The sequence below is a fragment of the Talpa occidentalis genome, unplaced genomic scaffold, assembly GCF_014898055.3.
Source record: "Talpa occidentalis isolate TD23 unplaced genomic scaffold, MPIMG_talOcc4v2.1 talOcc4.4, whole genome shotgun sequence".
Taxonomy (NCBI): domain Eukaryota; kingdom Metazoa; phylum Chordata; class Mammalia; order Eulipotyphla; family Talpidae; genus Talpa; species Talpa occidentalis.
In genome coordinates, this window is record NW_023604295.1 from 130,599,829 (window position 1) to 130,617,317 (window position 17,489).

At 38.3% G+C, this 17,489-nt stretch overlaps 2 protein-coding genes across 11 annotated transcripts in view; one reads left to right on the forward strand and one right to left on the reverse strand.

The window, feature by feature from the left end:
* The window catches only part of LRP2BP (LRP2 binding protein), a 29,054-nt gene extending 22,406 nt beyond the window's left edge, over positions 1 to 6,648 (forward strand). For 4 of the 5 annotated variants that reach the window (XM_037526374.2, XM_054701033.1, XM_037526372.2 and 1 more), the window contains exons 9-10: positions 1,669 to 1,781; positions 6,343 to 6,648. In XM_037526374.2, coding sequence (XP_037382271.1) covers positions 1,669 to 1,734 — 66 coding nt within the window. In that variant the 3' untranslated portion in view covers positions 1,735 to 1,781; positions 6,343 to 6,648. Of the gene's footprint in view, positions 1 to 1,668; positions 1,782 to 6,342 lie in introns of those variants that run through there. The other variant, XM_037526376.2, reaches the window with a different exon arrangement.
* SNX25 (sorting nexin 25) overlaps positions 4,692 to 17,489 on the reverse strand; it is a 110,605-nt gene continuing 97,807 nt past the window's right edge. For all 6 annotated transcript variants that reach the window (XM_037526364.2, XM_037526363.2, XM_037526362.2 and 3 more), the window contains 6 exons: positions 16,223 to 16,387; positions 14,838 to 14,955; positions 10,539 to 10,605; positions 6,350 to 6,531; positions 5,761 to 5,861; positions 4,692 to 5,283 (listed from right to left, as the gene is read on the reverse strand). In XM_037526364.2, the coding sequence (XP_037382261.1) occupies positions 5,203 to 5,283; positions 5,761 to 5,861; positions 6,350 to 6,531; positions 10,539 to 10,605; positions 14,838 to 14,955; positions 16,223 to 16,387 (714 nt within the window). In that variant the 3' untranslated portion in view covers positions 4,692 to 5,202. The remainder of the gene's footprint in view (positions 5,284 to 5,760; positions 5,862 to 6,349; positions 6,532 to 10,538; positions 10,606 to 14,837; positions 14,956 to 16,222; positions 16,388 to 17,489) is intronic.

Genomic DNA, 17,489 nt, shown 5'->3' on the forward strand with positions numbered 1-17,489 from the left:
GGTCATACCTTTTCTCCCAGAAACATGATCATCTTCATTCTAGTATCTTAATGAAATGTATTTTTTTAAAAATGGTTTTTTTATGCTTGACATCTACCACATTTATGAGGAACATTTATGAATTTTATCTGTTAAAACAAGCCTGTTCCTATTTTAATCCATGTGATCAATTTATTTAGATCCCAAACATTTTTCACATCTAAAATTAAGCAACTGTTTAGAAAGTGGAGAACAGGTGGTAAAAAGGGAAATCATTATGAGTACCTGCAAGTGTATTTTTTTTTAAAGCAAAGAAAAAAACCCTGCATGCCCCTGGTGCATAATATCCATGATGTACCATCAGAACTTTACCATTAATTTGTGCAATGCAGTTCAGCAGAACAGGCCAGGAGAGCATTTGTCTCTTGCCTGAATCCGATGTTACAGAAATGGTTCCCAAATTTGTGTATTAAAATTATTCACAATCTTTTAAAATTTTCAAAGCCCTGACCTTATTTCAAAACAACCAAATGCTGGTCTTCAGATATTTGCTGAGTGCAGGGATTCCAATGTGCAGGCCAGTCCAGGATCACTAAATTAAAGTATTTGGTTGAAATTAAATTTTCCAGAGCATCATGTCCATGTTAACATATAAGTACAGTAGCTCAGTACACAAATACAACTGACCTTGAGATTGCAGACATTAAGATTGCTGACCTCAAACTAAAAGCCATCAGTTATTCCACCAACAAAATGGGTTTGTTTGGAAACAACGAAAAGGCAGCTTGGTGAGTATAGTCTCATGGCGAAATTCATGTGCACTTTTCTCTTGATCCAAAGGTCCTATGTGTTTACCAGAATACAAAAAAGAAACTGTGGTGAAGGCAGTAGGATGTGTTATGGGGGACGGTACAGAGACAGTGAGCCTAACGCAGGAGTCCCATCCTTGTCAGCTCTGCCGCCGTCAAGCCCAGTGACTGTCAATTGCTTTGCCTCTTCTGGTTTCCATGAAACCACCATTAAATGTTCCCTAAAACCCTTCAATAATTCTAAAGTACATGGAGGGAAATTTCAACCTAATATAAAGAATTTCCTAATGCAACTGTTTTGGAAATAAAGTTTTTCCCTCTAAGGTGAGGACTTCTCATCAATAGAAGCAGCCAAGCAAATATCCAGTGACCAATTACTGTGGGTATTAAAGGGACAGTTTCAGCATGGAGTGAAGTTTGATTAGATAAATTCAGATGTCTTCCAATGGTCTATGAAATTATGCACCTTTATTTACTTTATTCATAATGAAACTACATATTTAAAAATAAAGTATTATTATTATAGATGCAGCTAGTCACATGAGCTAACAATTAGTTTGAGGCCAAATGTTAATGCTTTACATTTTACTTGTTTTAATAATTCATAACATCAAATGCTATCATTAGTGTATTCCCTTTATTTCTTGGAAGTGATAAAAATTTTTCTTTCAAATGATAGTAGCATGGTTAATTTTAGTACAATCTATTTTGGGTATATATAGGGTTATTTGAACTTTCCTTATTAGGAAATTATAACAGAAAGGTGTTTTAAGAAATTCCTTTGAAGTTTACTGTTTATTGCACTTTATTTTTTTTTTTAAAGAAAACACAACAATTCAAAATATATTTAAATAACTGACTCTTTATCTTTGATTTTAAGGCCTGTCGTCTGAATCCTGCACTGGCAGATGAACTTCACTCTTTACTTATTCATCAAAGAATTTAGACCATGATGTATTTCAACAAAGATCATCAATCCTAAAACCTCAGAATGTGTGTATTTTATAGAAGATATGCTTGGCTATCTTCTGTTGTTACTTACCTTGGGAATTTTTCTGATGACATACCTTTATTCTTGAATTTGTATACTGTAATTTTTCAGCTTGTAACAGGACCGCTCAAATGGTCAGAAGGGTCCTCAGAGATCCTACTGAGCTAAGATCACATCAAATCTTCAAAACCACTCCAAAAATCAAGTATCTTATTCCTTTCTTAAATACAAAATGGCCCAAATACTTAGTGCTTTAGTTTAATAATGTCAGAAATACAAATGCTACAAGCTTACTTTAAATTTGAAAATTTAATCTTTAAATTTCTTTGGTCTTTTTTTAAATGTTGTGAATATTGAATAAAAAAATGTGTTGTTTCAGTCACTTACAATTTTTCAATTTAAAATCCACAAAACTAAGTATGGATCAAATAAATTGAAAGAAAACTTCAAATAATATTTTTATGAGTTTATGTAGCATTTATACTTCTTCAGATATTAAAACTAAGAACACAATACATCTTTTGGCATATCTTACATTCTTAAAAGATATTCTTATAAAAATTGGCCAACTTTTATAAGCTTAAAAAAGACGCATGTAAGAAATTGCTTAGAACCTTGCCCCTTCCTATCTTCCCTAAAAGATCTTAATAAGTAAAACATCTGCTATATTCCTGATGAATACTCATAAGATAACCAATTAAAGCAAGATGTTTGTGTTTCATGTTCTGTATTTTAAAAACTTTACATATTTCAAAGCATGATAAAAATGTGAAAAAATCTCAATGAAATCATCTACCAATATAATAATGAGAACAAAATATTGTAAATTAAATTAGCAAGAAGAGGCCTTCCATAGATCAGTGACACCTATGAAGACAAAAGTTGACAATAAAAAATTGTAGGCTCCATATGCAGAAGATTGTATGGTGATATACATCTATGAAACAAGTATGCTGAAAATGAAATGTCTTAAGGATACTTCACAATACCTATTTTGTAAACACAGTAAACTGATGTGGTTTTATAAACCAAAACCATCATTTCTAAAAGAAGATTCAAGCAAGATCTATTTTTGGTAGTAAAAAAAAATGCAATCAATATGTAGGTGCCAGTCACTATATAACTATTGAAGAGTAGAAAAATTACTTGCATTGTTACCTTCTGGTTTGGCTATTATTACTTAGCTTTCATTTTACCTTTATAAAAAGGCAAGACATAGTCTGTGAGATACACTCATGTAGGCATATAGTTTTCCCTTAAATCTCTTAAAAATACAAAATCATACATCCATGAAAATCAGTCCTTTTGTTTTAAAATCTCTTCTGAACACAGTTCTCCACCAGTAACACTTTTCAATATCTCATGCCCATTACAAGATTTCATACCTAAAATCTCTTTCTACAATATAGTCCACTTGCTTTGCTCTTGTTCTCATAATATCAACAAATCTAACATTCCTTCAATCACCTAAAAATCCAAATTTCCCACCAGAATCTTCTCCATTTTTAATCCAGTTCCTTGGGCCTTTCTGTAAGACTCTTAACACAGGAATATAATAAAGCAGTATGCGCTGACTTTAATAGCACATTTCATAAACCTGCTATCTCTTTTCATCCCAAAGTAAGACTCCTTTTTTTCACCTGACATTAAAACACAGGTCTGAGAAAATCAAATTCCTAAATATAAGAATTTGGTATTTCATATGTGGTAAATAAAATGCAATGCTTAATGCCTTATAGTGTAATCATCACAGCATTTAAAATTTCAGTTTACTGTAGTTACCATAAAGCTGATGCTTCTGGCACAGATGAGGTCCTGAGGCCCTGTAAACTCCCACTGCTGCAGGTTGGGGTGTACACCTTGACCTGCGGGTGGAGTCAGTCTTTAACTCAAGTGACTTGAGGCTTCCAGATCATTAACCTTAAAAAATAAAAACTTTTCTGTCAGATCCATTCTAGCATATAGCTCATGAAGAGTAAGAATTTGTCTTAAAGAAAGACTGAGGAGACAGAATTACTTTTCTTATTTGCAGTATAAACTTAATGGCTACAGACAGCTGTTTCCAATAACTTGTTATGAGTTCTCTGGGGTTTGGTGACTTTGTACTGGTTCTCTGAGTGTGCTTTTCTGCATCCCCAGGAAGGGTAGTTCTAATCCATACAAATCGCCACCTTTGGGTTTTTGGAAGTGTCAAATATTCTGGTTGAATAAAGGATCAAGAGCTGTAACTAAAAGAATCCCAGAGATAAAATGTGGTTTACTAATTTTCAATCTTTCAGAACTTATGTTTCATATCAAGAACTGGGCAGGTATGATTCACCGATGATATGATCAATACCACTTTAACATATGGTGTTTTTCTTTCATGGATTTCCAACTGAAGTTTTGCCTGTTGTTTTGTGTTCCATATACCTGCAGCCGTTAGAGACAGTGTTTTTATTATCACTGTATAATTGATGGTGAATCCCAGGAAATTCAATTAAGTGACTTGTCTATGAACCCACTGTTAATAATGAAACAAAATCTGTATATCCTGGATCTCACCTAATGCCCCTACTAATCCACAGACTTGTTGATATGATCAAGTCCCTAATCTCTGTGAAGTAACTCCTTCTTTTGGTTTTGGTAACTCATTCCTGCCCTTTCTTCCAAGTTCAACTCCATCCCACCCCCCAGAAGCATTATTTCAAGCACTAACTTGGCTCTTCTCATCACACTAAAAATCTTATTTTTCATACTTACATTCTATGTCTAGAGAATAGCAACAAATTTTCTATTTCCTTGCAAATATTCTAAAGTGCAGAGCTTTTCCAAAAAAAGGCACTTGACAAATATTTGAACTAGATGAAGTATTTCAACCTTTTTTGAGATATAAGCACCTTCAACATCATAGAGTTCTGTGATTCGTTTTCATATTTTATTGCTTCAAATGCTTCAAACTATGGGAAATCTTTGGTAAAAATAAAGAGTAAAATTTTCACAATAACTTTACATAAAGCATTGCACAACAAAGTTCTTCAAACACACGAAATAATATAGGAATGTTCTGAATCCTCAGTGAGGAAATTAACTGTACAATATTCATAGTTCATTTTAAAACAAAACTGTTCTCATAAATATTTAAAATATTTCCTAGGTTCTTATCACATATTAACATTTGTATTTCAATCAGGATGTTGAATTTTAGAGCATTTATATTATTATTAAAATAAAAACAATAATTAACAGAAGGGTTTTTCCCTGTTGCCTATGACAGCATCAAGTTTCCCTCCCTCCCCAATCTGCTTACTTCACATAAAACTAGAGGGAGGGAACTAAAATAAAAATCAGTATGGTTCTCAGCCAAGCCCTCTGTGGAAAAGAGGAAAATGTTTCATGTCTATTATTACACAGACATTTCTCTGGTGGTTTATTTGTGCAGCCTCAGACTTGACCAGCTTTTAGTTGATCTAAATGAGTTCTCAGCTCAGGACACAGTTCAATTAGCAGCAATTCCATCAGCACCTGGATTAAGAAATAAGCAGAAAGAATAGAAAAAAAAAAGGTTTTTCTCTAAAGTTTTACTTAAATAGCCATGTCTATGAGAAAAGTCTAGGGGGAAGTCTGGAATAATCTTCACTGAACAACTTACTCTCAAACAAACGGAATTAACGTTATATAAACACCATTTAGCACCAAACTGATTTATTTCATGTCCTGTGAAGCCTTATCAAACCATCCATGACACTGAATACAGCCAACGAAAATCAGATGACTGGGAAGTAGTCATATAGAAATGTGACATGTATCAAAAGTTGAGAGACAACTAGTATGAGTTTTCTTCCTTTTTCCCTTTCTTTTAACAACTGAATGAACAAAAATGAAACAAATAGCTTCACAGTTATAATTAAGAAAATGAGGGATTAAAATTTACCCCATGTGGGAACAGAAATGTCAAAGTAAAGAAATAGGTAATCTTCTTGTAGGCTTTAATTAACTCACGTATAGTAGATGCTTATTGGCTTTCGTTTCTTGCAGTGCATTGAATATTTTTATTATGCCATGACGAGCATTTTGCTGTCCAACGAGGCTCTGAAGCATATCTGAAAAATTAAGCTTATTTTCTAAGCTGCTGCTGTGAAAATGTGCACATTGCATATTCAGTGAGGGAGCTATGACATGACACATACACCATAAAGGCACGGAGACAGGAATACCAGTGATCAATTCTTTCAAATGTTTAGAGAAAAAACTTTAGAAGTTTCCAATATATTTATACAAACTATAATTTTAATATATTGCTATCCAATTAAAAACTAAGTTCTCAAAATAGAACAGGCTTTTTAAAGCACAAAATTTATTATCTGCTTTAAAACATCTTTCTAGTGATAAAAAACTATTATATCCATTACTGTTGTTATTTAACATCCTAGGTATAATTTCTTAGCAGGGGCTAAGATATGATTTAAGAAGAAAAAAAGGTGTGATCCTTTTTCTCACTGTAATTAGTGTTTCCTGAAAGTTTTAAATGAGATTAAAAACTTAATAGGGTTAATAGTCCCTTTTTATCTCTGTACTTAACAGGCCTCACCTGGAATGTTCTCAAGTAGCTTTTGCTGGGCTCTCTGTTTTGTTTCCTGACTTTGTTCTTTGCTTCTGATTGTGGTTGGTGGCGCCAGCTTCCCATTTGGCCAAAAAGCATCCCGGAAAACATTGATGTAGTAAACCAACATTTGCTCGCTGAAAATCCAATTCACTGTGTCTCGGATTTGTCTGTTAAGAGAAAAATATTTCTTGGGTAAGGTTTTAAAAAATATTGCACTCTATCTCAAATTTCATTTATCAAGGAGTAGGCTAAGATACAACCTGATCTAAACATTTGATGAATAAACTAAGAATTGTATTTTTAAACCCTGTCTCTAAAAGTTATTTTTATTTTGGTGACACTGGATGCCTATTCATTCTTGGAGTCCACATTTTCACTGGCACTGACCTCTAAAGACTTTGCCGCATGAACCTTCCAGTCTGTCAAGACAGTAACTGAAAGGAGATTGTAGGGGCAGGATGGGATGGAGCACGCTCTCTATGACCCGAGCCGACAGGGTAAGGAGGAGTCCTGGAGCCCTCGGTGGCTTTTCAGGTTTTTATTGGTATTTCACAGGGTACACAGTGGGCAGAGGTAATGGGGGCTGGAAGGCAAGTCTTCACTCTTTCTGGGTCTCCGGCATTCTCTCGTGGCCTTGTTCTCTCTCTTCGCTCTGCTCTCTTGCTCTCTTCTGCTGGCATCCCCATGACGCCGCCCTTATAAGCCCACTTTCTCAGCCCAGGTGTACCCATTCACATATGCTCACACCCTATTCCAGGTGTCCACCACAAGACATGCATTCAGGACCGCAGATCTATCATCAATCCTAATGGCGGGAGGGCAGAAAAGCCTGATAAACATTTACTGACCCTACTGAGATGGAATGATTTGTTTGAAGCTTCTACTACTCTATAGTGCTTGTGTAAGAATTTCTCCATTAAATAGTATGAACTGAAAGCACAAATCCATTTAAAGACTGTTAAAAGTGGTTTGAAAAGCCCTGCTCAGCTCCTGAAGTTCTGGGGAAGAAGCCCATTATTTCACCAGTTGTCTCATGGTGCTGTCCCATAGGGCAAGTATTGCTGGGCAGAGTACTCACCTGGGAGAACATCTCACGCACTCATGAGGGAAGGGAAGAAAGAAACCCCATTTCACCACAAAGGGAAGGACTTTGAAAAGAGACAATGTGAGACAGCCAATTTCAAATTTCCAGGGGAGTGAAAATAGGGGAGGCATGTAACTTTCACAGTCATAAATAAATGGCTTTTATCTGGTTACCTAGGCCTTTGACATACCCTATTTCATTAGACAATGGGTCAGATTAACAAGATTTTTGCTGTCAAAAGACAAACAGTTCAAAGAGCCCAAGAGTAACTGTGATGTTGGCAGAGAAGTTTCTCTGTTGAAAAGAGGACTAAGAATCATTGCCTGAGCCTCCCCAGTGGCGCAGCGGTTGAATGCTGGGTTGCGAAGCTGCCCACAGCCTCTGCAGCGCCAGTTCGATCCTCAGCTGCTGCGACGGTCCCACATGGCGCGCAGACCTCTCCTGCCACCCGCTGCTCCCCTCAGCAGTGTATTTCGTCAGTCTGCCTGTTCTGTTCCCTGTTCTGGCTCTGGTGAATTCTCTCACTCTCCCACGCTTCTGACTGTACCCAATGCTTATATAAATAAATAATCTTTTTTTAAAAAAAAAAAAAATCATTGCCAAACCTGGAAACTCAAACTGAATAGTCATGAATAATAATAAATCAAAAAGGCATTTAAAGATATAATTTATACCTCGAACATCAGGTTTTCAGAAACAGTAGTTGAGACATTGTTTCCCAAGCCTAGTACAGCCATATACCATTAGGTGATTTCCTTGTACAAAAGTCACAGGGTGTAAAATGCACACACCTAGGTGGCATGGCCTGACATCCCTGGGCCTGCATGGTACAGCCTATGGTGACCACTGTTGTACAGGTGGTCTGTGGTTGACCAAGTGCTGCTAAGCCACACATGACTGTGCTTGGCACATCATGATCCCTCACAAAGTCTAAACTCCACTGTGAGTCAAAACTATAACTGCTCTTTGTAACTGCATGTTTGGCTCCTAAAATACTTTCCTATATATTCTTAGGATTATGCAATTCATATCTAGATCAAATGAAATAATTGTATTAATTTAATGGAATGTCTCCTTTAGGAGAGACACTGTCCATCTGTCTGCCTTCCCAAGAAAAAGCTACATAAAAATACAAACATCTTGGGGCCTCCCTGGTGGCACAAAGGGTTAAGCACAGCATTGTGCTTAACAGCCACAGCCTCTGCAGCATGAGTTCGATCCCTGGCCAGGGAGCTACCCATATGGCGCAGCAGACCTCTCTCCTGTCTCGCCCGCTGCTCCCCTCAAGCAGTGTACCCCAGTTCTTGTATGCATAAATAAATAAGTCTTAAAAAAACAGACATCTTGTTTTGGGTTATTAATTGACCCTACGTGAAGAAAAGTCAAGAAAATTTCAGTGAACAACTAAAATTAGGTAAATGACTTACCAAAGATCAATTACCCTAGCATTTCAATCCAAAACCAGTAGAGGGAGCTTTTGAAACAATTCTGGTAGGTGAAATCATGGTACAAGGAAAGAGGCACATACAATACTGTAGTTTAATTTTATTATGTCACCTGCTAAAGGCAAAAAATAGGAAAGGGCCAGGTGCTCCATAATTTCTCTACCTAATAAAAAGCCGACTGAAATGTGTAGCCTGAAAAGTCTCTACATGATATTCCTCCCTCCAGACCCATGAAAATAACTGCCAAATGCATTCATTACTCAAACCACAGCTGCTCATTTTATAACGAAGAACCAATATCAATATCATAATGGAGCAAGAAAAATGTGCGTTTCAGAAACTTTCTGAAAAGGGAAATAAATTAACATGTTTCTGAAAAGGGAAATAACAAGTCTGAAATAACAAATTTCTTGGAAATTTCTTTATCCAGGGCTGTCAATACATAGGATAAGAAGTACGTCTCAGTCTGAAACATTAAGTTAAACAGGCCATTCTTTTGAGTAAACAAGGCTCTAAAACCACTTTTTTAAAATCTTAGATATCAGTCTTAGTTTACAGAAGTGAACTTTTTCTGACCACAAGAAAAATACATTCTATTTTCAAGTTATTAAAAAGAATAACATTCTTGGGCCTCCCCTAGTGGTGCAGCAGTTGAGTGCTGGGCTGTGAAGCTGACCACAGCCTCTGCAGTGCCAGTTCCATCCCCGGCCGCCAGCGAAGGTCCCACATAGCGCGCAGACCTCTCCTGCCACTCCCGCTGCTCCCCTCAGCAGTGTGTTTCGTCAGTCTGCCTGTTCTGTTCCCCGTTCTGGCTGGTGAATCCTCTCACCCTCCCGCACTTCTGCTGTACCCAGTGCTTGTATAAATAAATGAATAAATCTTTAAAAAAAAAAATAACATTCTTTACTATGTTTCCCTTAAAAATCTATGATATGTATGATAAAACTATCAGATTAACCTTATACATACATTTCACAACTAAATCTTCCACGTGGAGAAATCTGATAATTTCATCTCAAAACTTATTTTTTTTTACATTATTTTTAAATTATTTTTTTCCTCTTAGTAGTTGCCTAAATAACATTTCTATTGTGCAAGAAATCAGAATGTTTCTTTCTTGGAGAATATAGGGTTTACAGCTGAATTTGTATGTATGTGGATTATCTAAAATAGAGCATACATATGGCTTTAATACTATGATACACACACACACACCTTTGATGGACATTCATATATTAACAGGCAGAAATACCATGATATGACACATGGTGCTCATCCTACTATCATTTTGGCTTAGAGTCTAAGTTTTAAATAAGTTTTCATCCTGTAACATAACAACATTATTCCCAAAATACTCAAGCTAGTCACCAGGATGAAAAGAAATCTCTACAGAAGATTCTGTTCAGAAGATTCTCATCAGTCAGAATGCCAAAGCTAGTGCAAGCTTTTAGCCTTCAGTTTACTGTACTAGAGAAATTCTTTCAGAAATCTGCTCCCCGATCCAATCTTAGAATCATATCAGAAACAAGACATAGAGGAAAATAATTTCTGTTAACAAGATCACTGGCTATTACACTGTCAGATAATCTGAGGACAAAGGCAAAGAGTAAGGCATGAACTCAAATATTAATTTCATGCAACTCACTTGTTGATGGTTCTTCCAAAAGTGACTTGAACAAGCGCAATTAAGGTTCTTCTCACCCATTTAAACACTAAAATATAAATCAAAGAAAATAAGTTATTGCGGGAAATCACAATTATGACATTTTCATAGCTGCACAAAGCACAAATCTTAGCACGTAACGCAATCTGAGTCCTGACACCAAGTCAGAGCTATGACATCTGCAGAACTTGGGTCTAGGTTAGCAAACTTCTGCCCAGGAAAATTCTTTTTGCTTTCAATTTCTACTTAGCAATTAAGGAGTGGAAATAAAGAGTTTTTATAGCTTTTCGCGCATAAACAACAGCTGAGTTAGCAAATAATACTTTACTTCATACGTCCCTGGGCTCCTGACAACATGTCTGTTTTTGACTAGTAGACAGTGCAAGTGCTAGTTTAGATTTCTGTCTGGCATACTGAACTCAATTTTCTAACACACTGCTCTGAATGAGAAACATCTGCAGTCAAATGTTGACAAACATTTTGAAATATTAATGAGTTGATGGCTCTAACTATTCCCACTAGGATGGTGGTTTGCAGATCGCTGCATCCTTTTATATATATATTTATGTCGGTGGGGAATGAAAGGTGAACAGTGAAGAGCCAGGATCCCGAGGGGAGATGTGAATTCACTCTTCCATGCCACTTCAAGAGCGGCTGGGCAAAAATCACCTCTGAGCATAAGTGCCTTCATCTGGAAAAGGACAATACTGACAGGCAGCTATTTTGGTTGGAGGGTATTGTCAATATTTTATGTGAAAGACCCTGTGAGTGAAGGATTCTACAAATTTAAGCCTTATTATTAATACAGAGACATATTTTTATAGGTATAGAATATGAATATAAATCAAAAAGCAAAGAAATGCTGTGAGGATATTTTAGATCCACAAGTTGGAATCTAATCAAATTTTCCATTTATATATTCACTTCCATTCATTGGAATGTTTGGCTACTGAGAAAATGAGATTCATACTGGATTCTAATGATAATGAAGCTAGAAACTCAAGGTTCCTACAGTCAGAAAACTGACAAGAGGGCCTCCCTGCTGGCACAGGCAGTTGAGCTCAGCGCTGTGAAGCTGTCCACAGCCTCTGCAGAGCCGGATTGATCCCAGCCGGCCAGTGAGGGTCCCACATGGTGCAGCAGACCTCTCCTGACTCGCCCACTGCTCCCCTCAGCAGTGTATTCCCTCAATCTGCCTATTCTGTTCCCCACTCTGTCTCTGGTGAATCCTCTCACCATCCCACGCATTTGGCCTGTACCCGGTTCATGTATAAATAAATAAATAAAACTTTTAAAAAATAAAAAAAGAAAACTGACAAGAAGTAACCTCTGCTACTAGGGAAGCCACACAAGCAAAAACCAACAATTGACATAGACTTGGTACTAGATTTTAAAACAGTCTGATTTCTAACTTCTTAGTTAGATCTAAACGTCCAGTTAAAGTAGTGTTACTGATCTTCCAAGAAAAAGTCAAGTCTTGCTTCAAAAGGCCTTCAAGTTCCGGAAGCATTCAGAGCATGTTGCCAGCCTGCAGACTTGTTCAATTGGGGCTGGCATTTAGCTCGTCAGGCAGCAGTGATAACGTGACTCTGCCTTTCTTTCTAGGGTAGACCCAGAGGGTCTGCGCACCTGTGCCACTACGAAAGAATGCCTGGCAGCTGCATGACTGGTTACACTTTTTTTCCCCAGGTTGTATAACTGGGCCCTTTCTGCACATGAGCAAGAGCAGGAACCAAAAATCGTCTTGCCACAAGTTCTCTCCCGTCACTGACAGTCCCTTAACTCCGCTACTTTTGCTATCCTTTCCCATCCCAGCCCCCACAACCAAGCCACATCCAAAATAGCCCCATTACTCCTTCCAAGGACTCATCTGCTGAAGGAAACAGAGGCAGCTGCACAAATGAGGGTTTTGCTGATGGCAAATATATCACATCTCATTATAAATGATGTTCTATTTATTCCGCTCTAAAATGTCACTAGCAAAACCAAATATGCTTTTGAGCAGACAGGAAATGCACACTGCAGACAGGATTTTGAGCCTTATCCTCGCTCTGACTGGCTCTGATACCTCGCCTAGACTCAATCTCTTTGGGCCACAAAAAAAATACACTGGCAGAAGGCTAAGGTAGCGTTCCTCAATCTCATTAACTCTATGGGAAACGGGAGAAGTCGTGGCTTAAAGGGCCAGATTTCACTGAGGACAAGTCAGACTCTGGGTGGAGGGCTAGTTTTTTCAGTCTCTAATGAACTAAGTTAAAGACCAGTATATATCTTAAGGACTAGTTATTCTGCCTACATTGAATTAATTATCAGTATTACCTTAAAGTGACTATTCTATGGAACACCTACAGCTTTTTGATCTAGAAAGATCTTCAGTATGTGAATGACAGTCCATCATATAGGTATTTCTTTTAAATTTTTTTTTAAGTGCTAGGATGAGCCTTATTTATTTATTTATTTATTTATTAAAGATTTATTGATTGACTGATTGATACATACAAGCACTGGGTACAGTCAGAAGCACGGGAGGGTGAGAGAATTCACCAGAGCCAGAGCGGGGAGCAGAGCAGACAGAAGGACTGAAGTACACTGCTGAGGGAAGCAGCGGGCGGCAAGAGAGGTCTGCGCGCCATGCGGGACCCTCCTCCAGTGGCCGGGGAGCAGCCAGGGATCGAACCGGTGCTGCAGAGGCTGTGGGCAGCTTTGCAACCCAGCGCCCAACTGCTGTACCACCGGGGAGGCCCTTTCTTTTAAATTTAAACTCACTCCCATTTCTGAACATTAGCTTAGTTCCAACTTTTCATAATCAAATTGTATTAAAATGAGCAGCCTTTTATACAAATCTCTGCCTGAAGTTCAGACTTTAAGTGTGTCTATCGCTTAATGTGAATTATATTTTTGGGACCCTCATGGTGCAAATTTGCAGAAGGATGAATCTACATATGATATAATTTTGTTTCCTGTAAGCTGTATCTAAAACATATATTCCCAAAGTGGTTTTGATCGATATATTATTATTTTGGTTTTGGTTTAGGGGAAGAAAAGGTTCAGTGACCAAGATAACTAATTCTGGCACCTTCTTGCCTAGTCAACATCAGTGCCTCCATCTAGATGCTTATGGATCACTGACCATGGATTATGCATGGTATTAGATACTACGGATTAAAAGGCACATAAGACATGTTGAAGTTTATAACAGCACTTTGAGATTTTTCCCTTTGCTAAAAGTAAGTAACATACTAAGGGAATATGCATAAGAAAGAACATTCCACCCCGTTTCCTATAGTCGACCAAGTCCCAGCTCGCCTTCTTCGCTCCAAGAGAAAAGGGCTAATCAAAGTGGACAGAGCTCCCTCCCAGCATGACATTCTATTGGTGGTAGGTGTCTTGCAACCCTTCTTCCCGTTTGCTTTCTTCTCTAAGAGGTTAGGAATACCTTTATACACCTGTCATACCTCTAGCTAGTATTGAGGCTCCAGGTATCACTGAACACATTGGTCCCATGATTAAGAGAGTTGGGGGGCTGTGAAAAGTGTGGCAGCATTCTAATTTAGAACTCTAGACCAGGCAAAATAGTAGTTTGACCTTTTCCTCCAGCACTGCTTTAGGGGACAGGAACTTCTGCAATTCCTATCAAAATGGTTGCTTGATCCTCACTTTGTTATTGCTTCTGCTAGGTCTATCTCCTTCAAGAACTACTAGGACTTCTCACCCTTGCTACTGTTGTATTTTGGGAAATGTAACTCTTTGTTCTGAGTACGCTGCTGGTGTCTACTCACAAGATGACAGCTGCACTGTCCCCAAAGTTGTGACAACTAAAAATGTTTCCAGATGTTGGCAAATGCCCCCGGGGCAAAATTTCCCTACCTCTCCACTCCTAATCCCTCCTACCAGGGGAAGAAAGGAGGCTAAGAGGTAGGTTTGAGGCATTTCTATGTCCATGGCCATACCACTACCTTAAGCAATACCAAAACCTCACTTTTAACAAGGTTCTTTCTCCTCTGCTGTATAAAATTTCTTTTTTGTACACCTTTTGGTGCTAAAGCCATGAGGCTATGCTAAATTACATCAAAAGAAATCAAAACCATTCCACCTTTCCGTATTCAAAGGACCATGGTGCGGGGATCACACCCTGTGCTCTCTGAGTAGATAGAACACTGGTCTCAAGGCTCTATCCTCAGCTCCTAGCACAGTGTCTCACTGGCCTTTAAAAGGAAAAAAGGAACATTAAGCTAACCACTTAATCAGTAAGTACCACCAAATAATTATGAATAGGCTTACTTCCTCGAAGTTCAAAAATCTCCCCAATCAACATGAAGCATGGTTCTGCCAGGGAATCCTTCTTCCCATCCACATCATCACCATAGTCTGACAGGTCACTGTCCTCCTCTGTCTCTTCCTGGGGTACAGAAAAATAAGAGGAAGCAGATCACTCACTCAAAAAAATTGGCATAGTTGTTCTCCTTTGTCGAGGATAAATTCCAAACCTTGTGTTCAAATTTCAACCTTACATAATCCTTCAACCTTCCTACATGCTGAAATTCCTGCATTTCCAATAAAGGGGACAAAAAGTATAACCCTAATTCAATACTAATTTAAAAAAATTAGTAATAAGGAGTGAATTAGTACACAATGAACTAGTTTCCTAATCCTTCTGAGTTTTAAAAGGGTTTTTTAACTTTTAACTTAAGTGATTTTAAATTCACTAGTTTATAAAGAAAATATGTATATATTAAGGTAATTTAGTTATTCTGAAAGCTCTGAGTCAAGCTTCTAGTCTGTACCTAAGCTATTCTCATTTCCTGAACATGCCTATCATTAAATTTCAGCTCTAAACTCATAATGTCAGGCAACTGGCTAGTGCAAAATCATGGGTACTGATCCAGACCCTCAGTGGCCCAGGGCTACCTGGGAGACTGACGAATACACACGTGCTGTCTGTACAAGCCAGAGAAGTGCTGGAATAGAGGTGTAGGTATTAGGCAGTAGAAGGACCACTGGCAAAGTTCATTCTAATGTCTGCAGAGAGGTAAAGGTGAAGTTCTAGGATCAAGCTGCAGGTTAACAACAGGATTTGGGGGAACTGTATTAGCAGAGGAAGGACTGAGAAGTCAGAGAGGCAGGAGGAGTTCCCTATAGCTGCACAGATTTATAAGAAGTCTGGCAACATCAAAAAATGCTAGAGTTTGAAGGGGCTGGCGATAGGGAGTCGGTGGATTTGGTCACTGGTACTTACCTGCAGAGAGTAATTTCATAGAGTGAATGAACCATAACGTAAACTCCAAGGCATTCAGGAATAAATGGGAGGCAATGGAACTAAGTTAGCCAAGTACAGCCAGAAATTACAGCTATGGCCATGACGGAAAGCAGTGGGAGAGACGGTTGGGAAGGAAGAGGATTTATGCACAGACTTAACGCTGATGTATGCGCTCCATTGTATACACTGACTTCACTTCCTACCTTTTCATTTCTGCATCTTAACTTTTCCAAGGGCAGCGTCCCAAAATATAACAGCAACAGTAATTGAAAAGGGACATATTTGCCTTTTCCCCATTAACAGGTGCTTTCAACAACTATGTTACTTCAAAGAGCTTCAAAGAGACAAGTGGTGAAATATGCTGCAGAAAAAAAGAGGGGGAACAAGGTGTAACGTTCAGCCTGCTCACCTCCTGATGGGAGAAGAAGTCGCGAGGAAGTCTTTCCAGAAATGAGGATAGTGAAAAAGTGGGTTTTTTCCCCTGCACATCAATAACCTTGAGGTAGTCAGGAGAAGGGCTCAAAAAGGCATAAAGTGCTTCACTCTGACACAGTCTTTCATCTGAAAGTAGACTCTGTGGAAGAAAGAGGATTAATCACTCCTGCAGGAGTATGTCTGTGCTGGGAGCTAGCTCAGGTAATGGCAAACAAGGCAGAACCGACTGTAAAGGGGGATTTACTTTCATCATAATTCTGAACCTACAGTCACTTCCCCTTCCCCCAGATATAATATCAATTCTCAATGATCATAATGGCACACAATCCTCTAGAGATTAAATTGGGGTGCTTTAATCATTCTTGTGGGAGATACTGCAGATCTCCCTCTGGTTCACACTACTTAGTGCAAAAAAAACATCCTTCGCAACAAAACACAGCCTACACGTCCAGCGCGTTTGAAAGTCAACTTAACTTTCATTATTTGTGTTGGAACAAAGTACATATTTGCACTTTATTCAAGACCAATGAGCCACTCTTTGATGGTCTGCATATCAACTATGATGGCAATCCAGCCAGGCAAGAGCTTTGCCTCACTGTGCTGCCATCTTCCAAGCAGAACTTGTTTATGTGATTATATAACTGCTTTCACTCGCCTTAAACAAGAAGTTTCCTGAAGTTCTTTATGTACTTATCTGACCATGGAGAGAGGAAAGGAAGCTATAAATCAAGTTTATGTTCAAGTAAGTCCTATCACAAGACAGTATACCTTTGCATCTGGCCTTATTCTCTAAAATCAGACTGAAGGAAAACAAAGTATTTAGAGGAAATTAGAACAGCTGCAGCACCTTGGATTTCTTAATAAGCACCAAAGGTACTAATCATAAAAGGAAAAAAATTGATACACTGGACTAAATTAATTCAAGAACTTCTATGATTAAAAGAAATGAATAGGAGCAAAAGGGCAATCCACAGAAAGGGAGACCACATCTGCCCTCCACACGGCCTGACAGAGACATCAACAAGCCAGAAAACACTGCAACAGACAGTTGCAAGTGGCCAGTCATGTGCGGACTGGTGCATAGCTTCGTTGCTGTCAGGAAAATGCAAACTGAAACCACAATGAGACACTACTGTACAGCTACCAGAATGGCTAAGAAGAAAAAGGCAAGGAAAAAAAAAAAGTTCTGGTGAGGTCGCAGGGCAATCAGAACCCTAATATGAGAGTGTGAGGTTGCTACA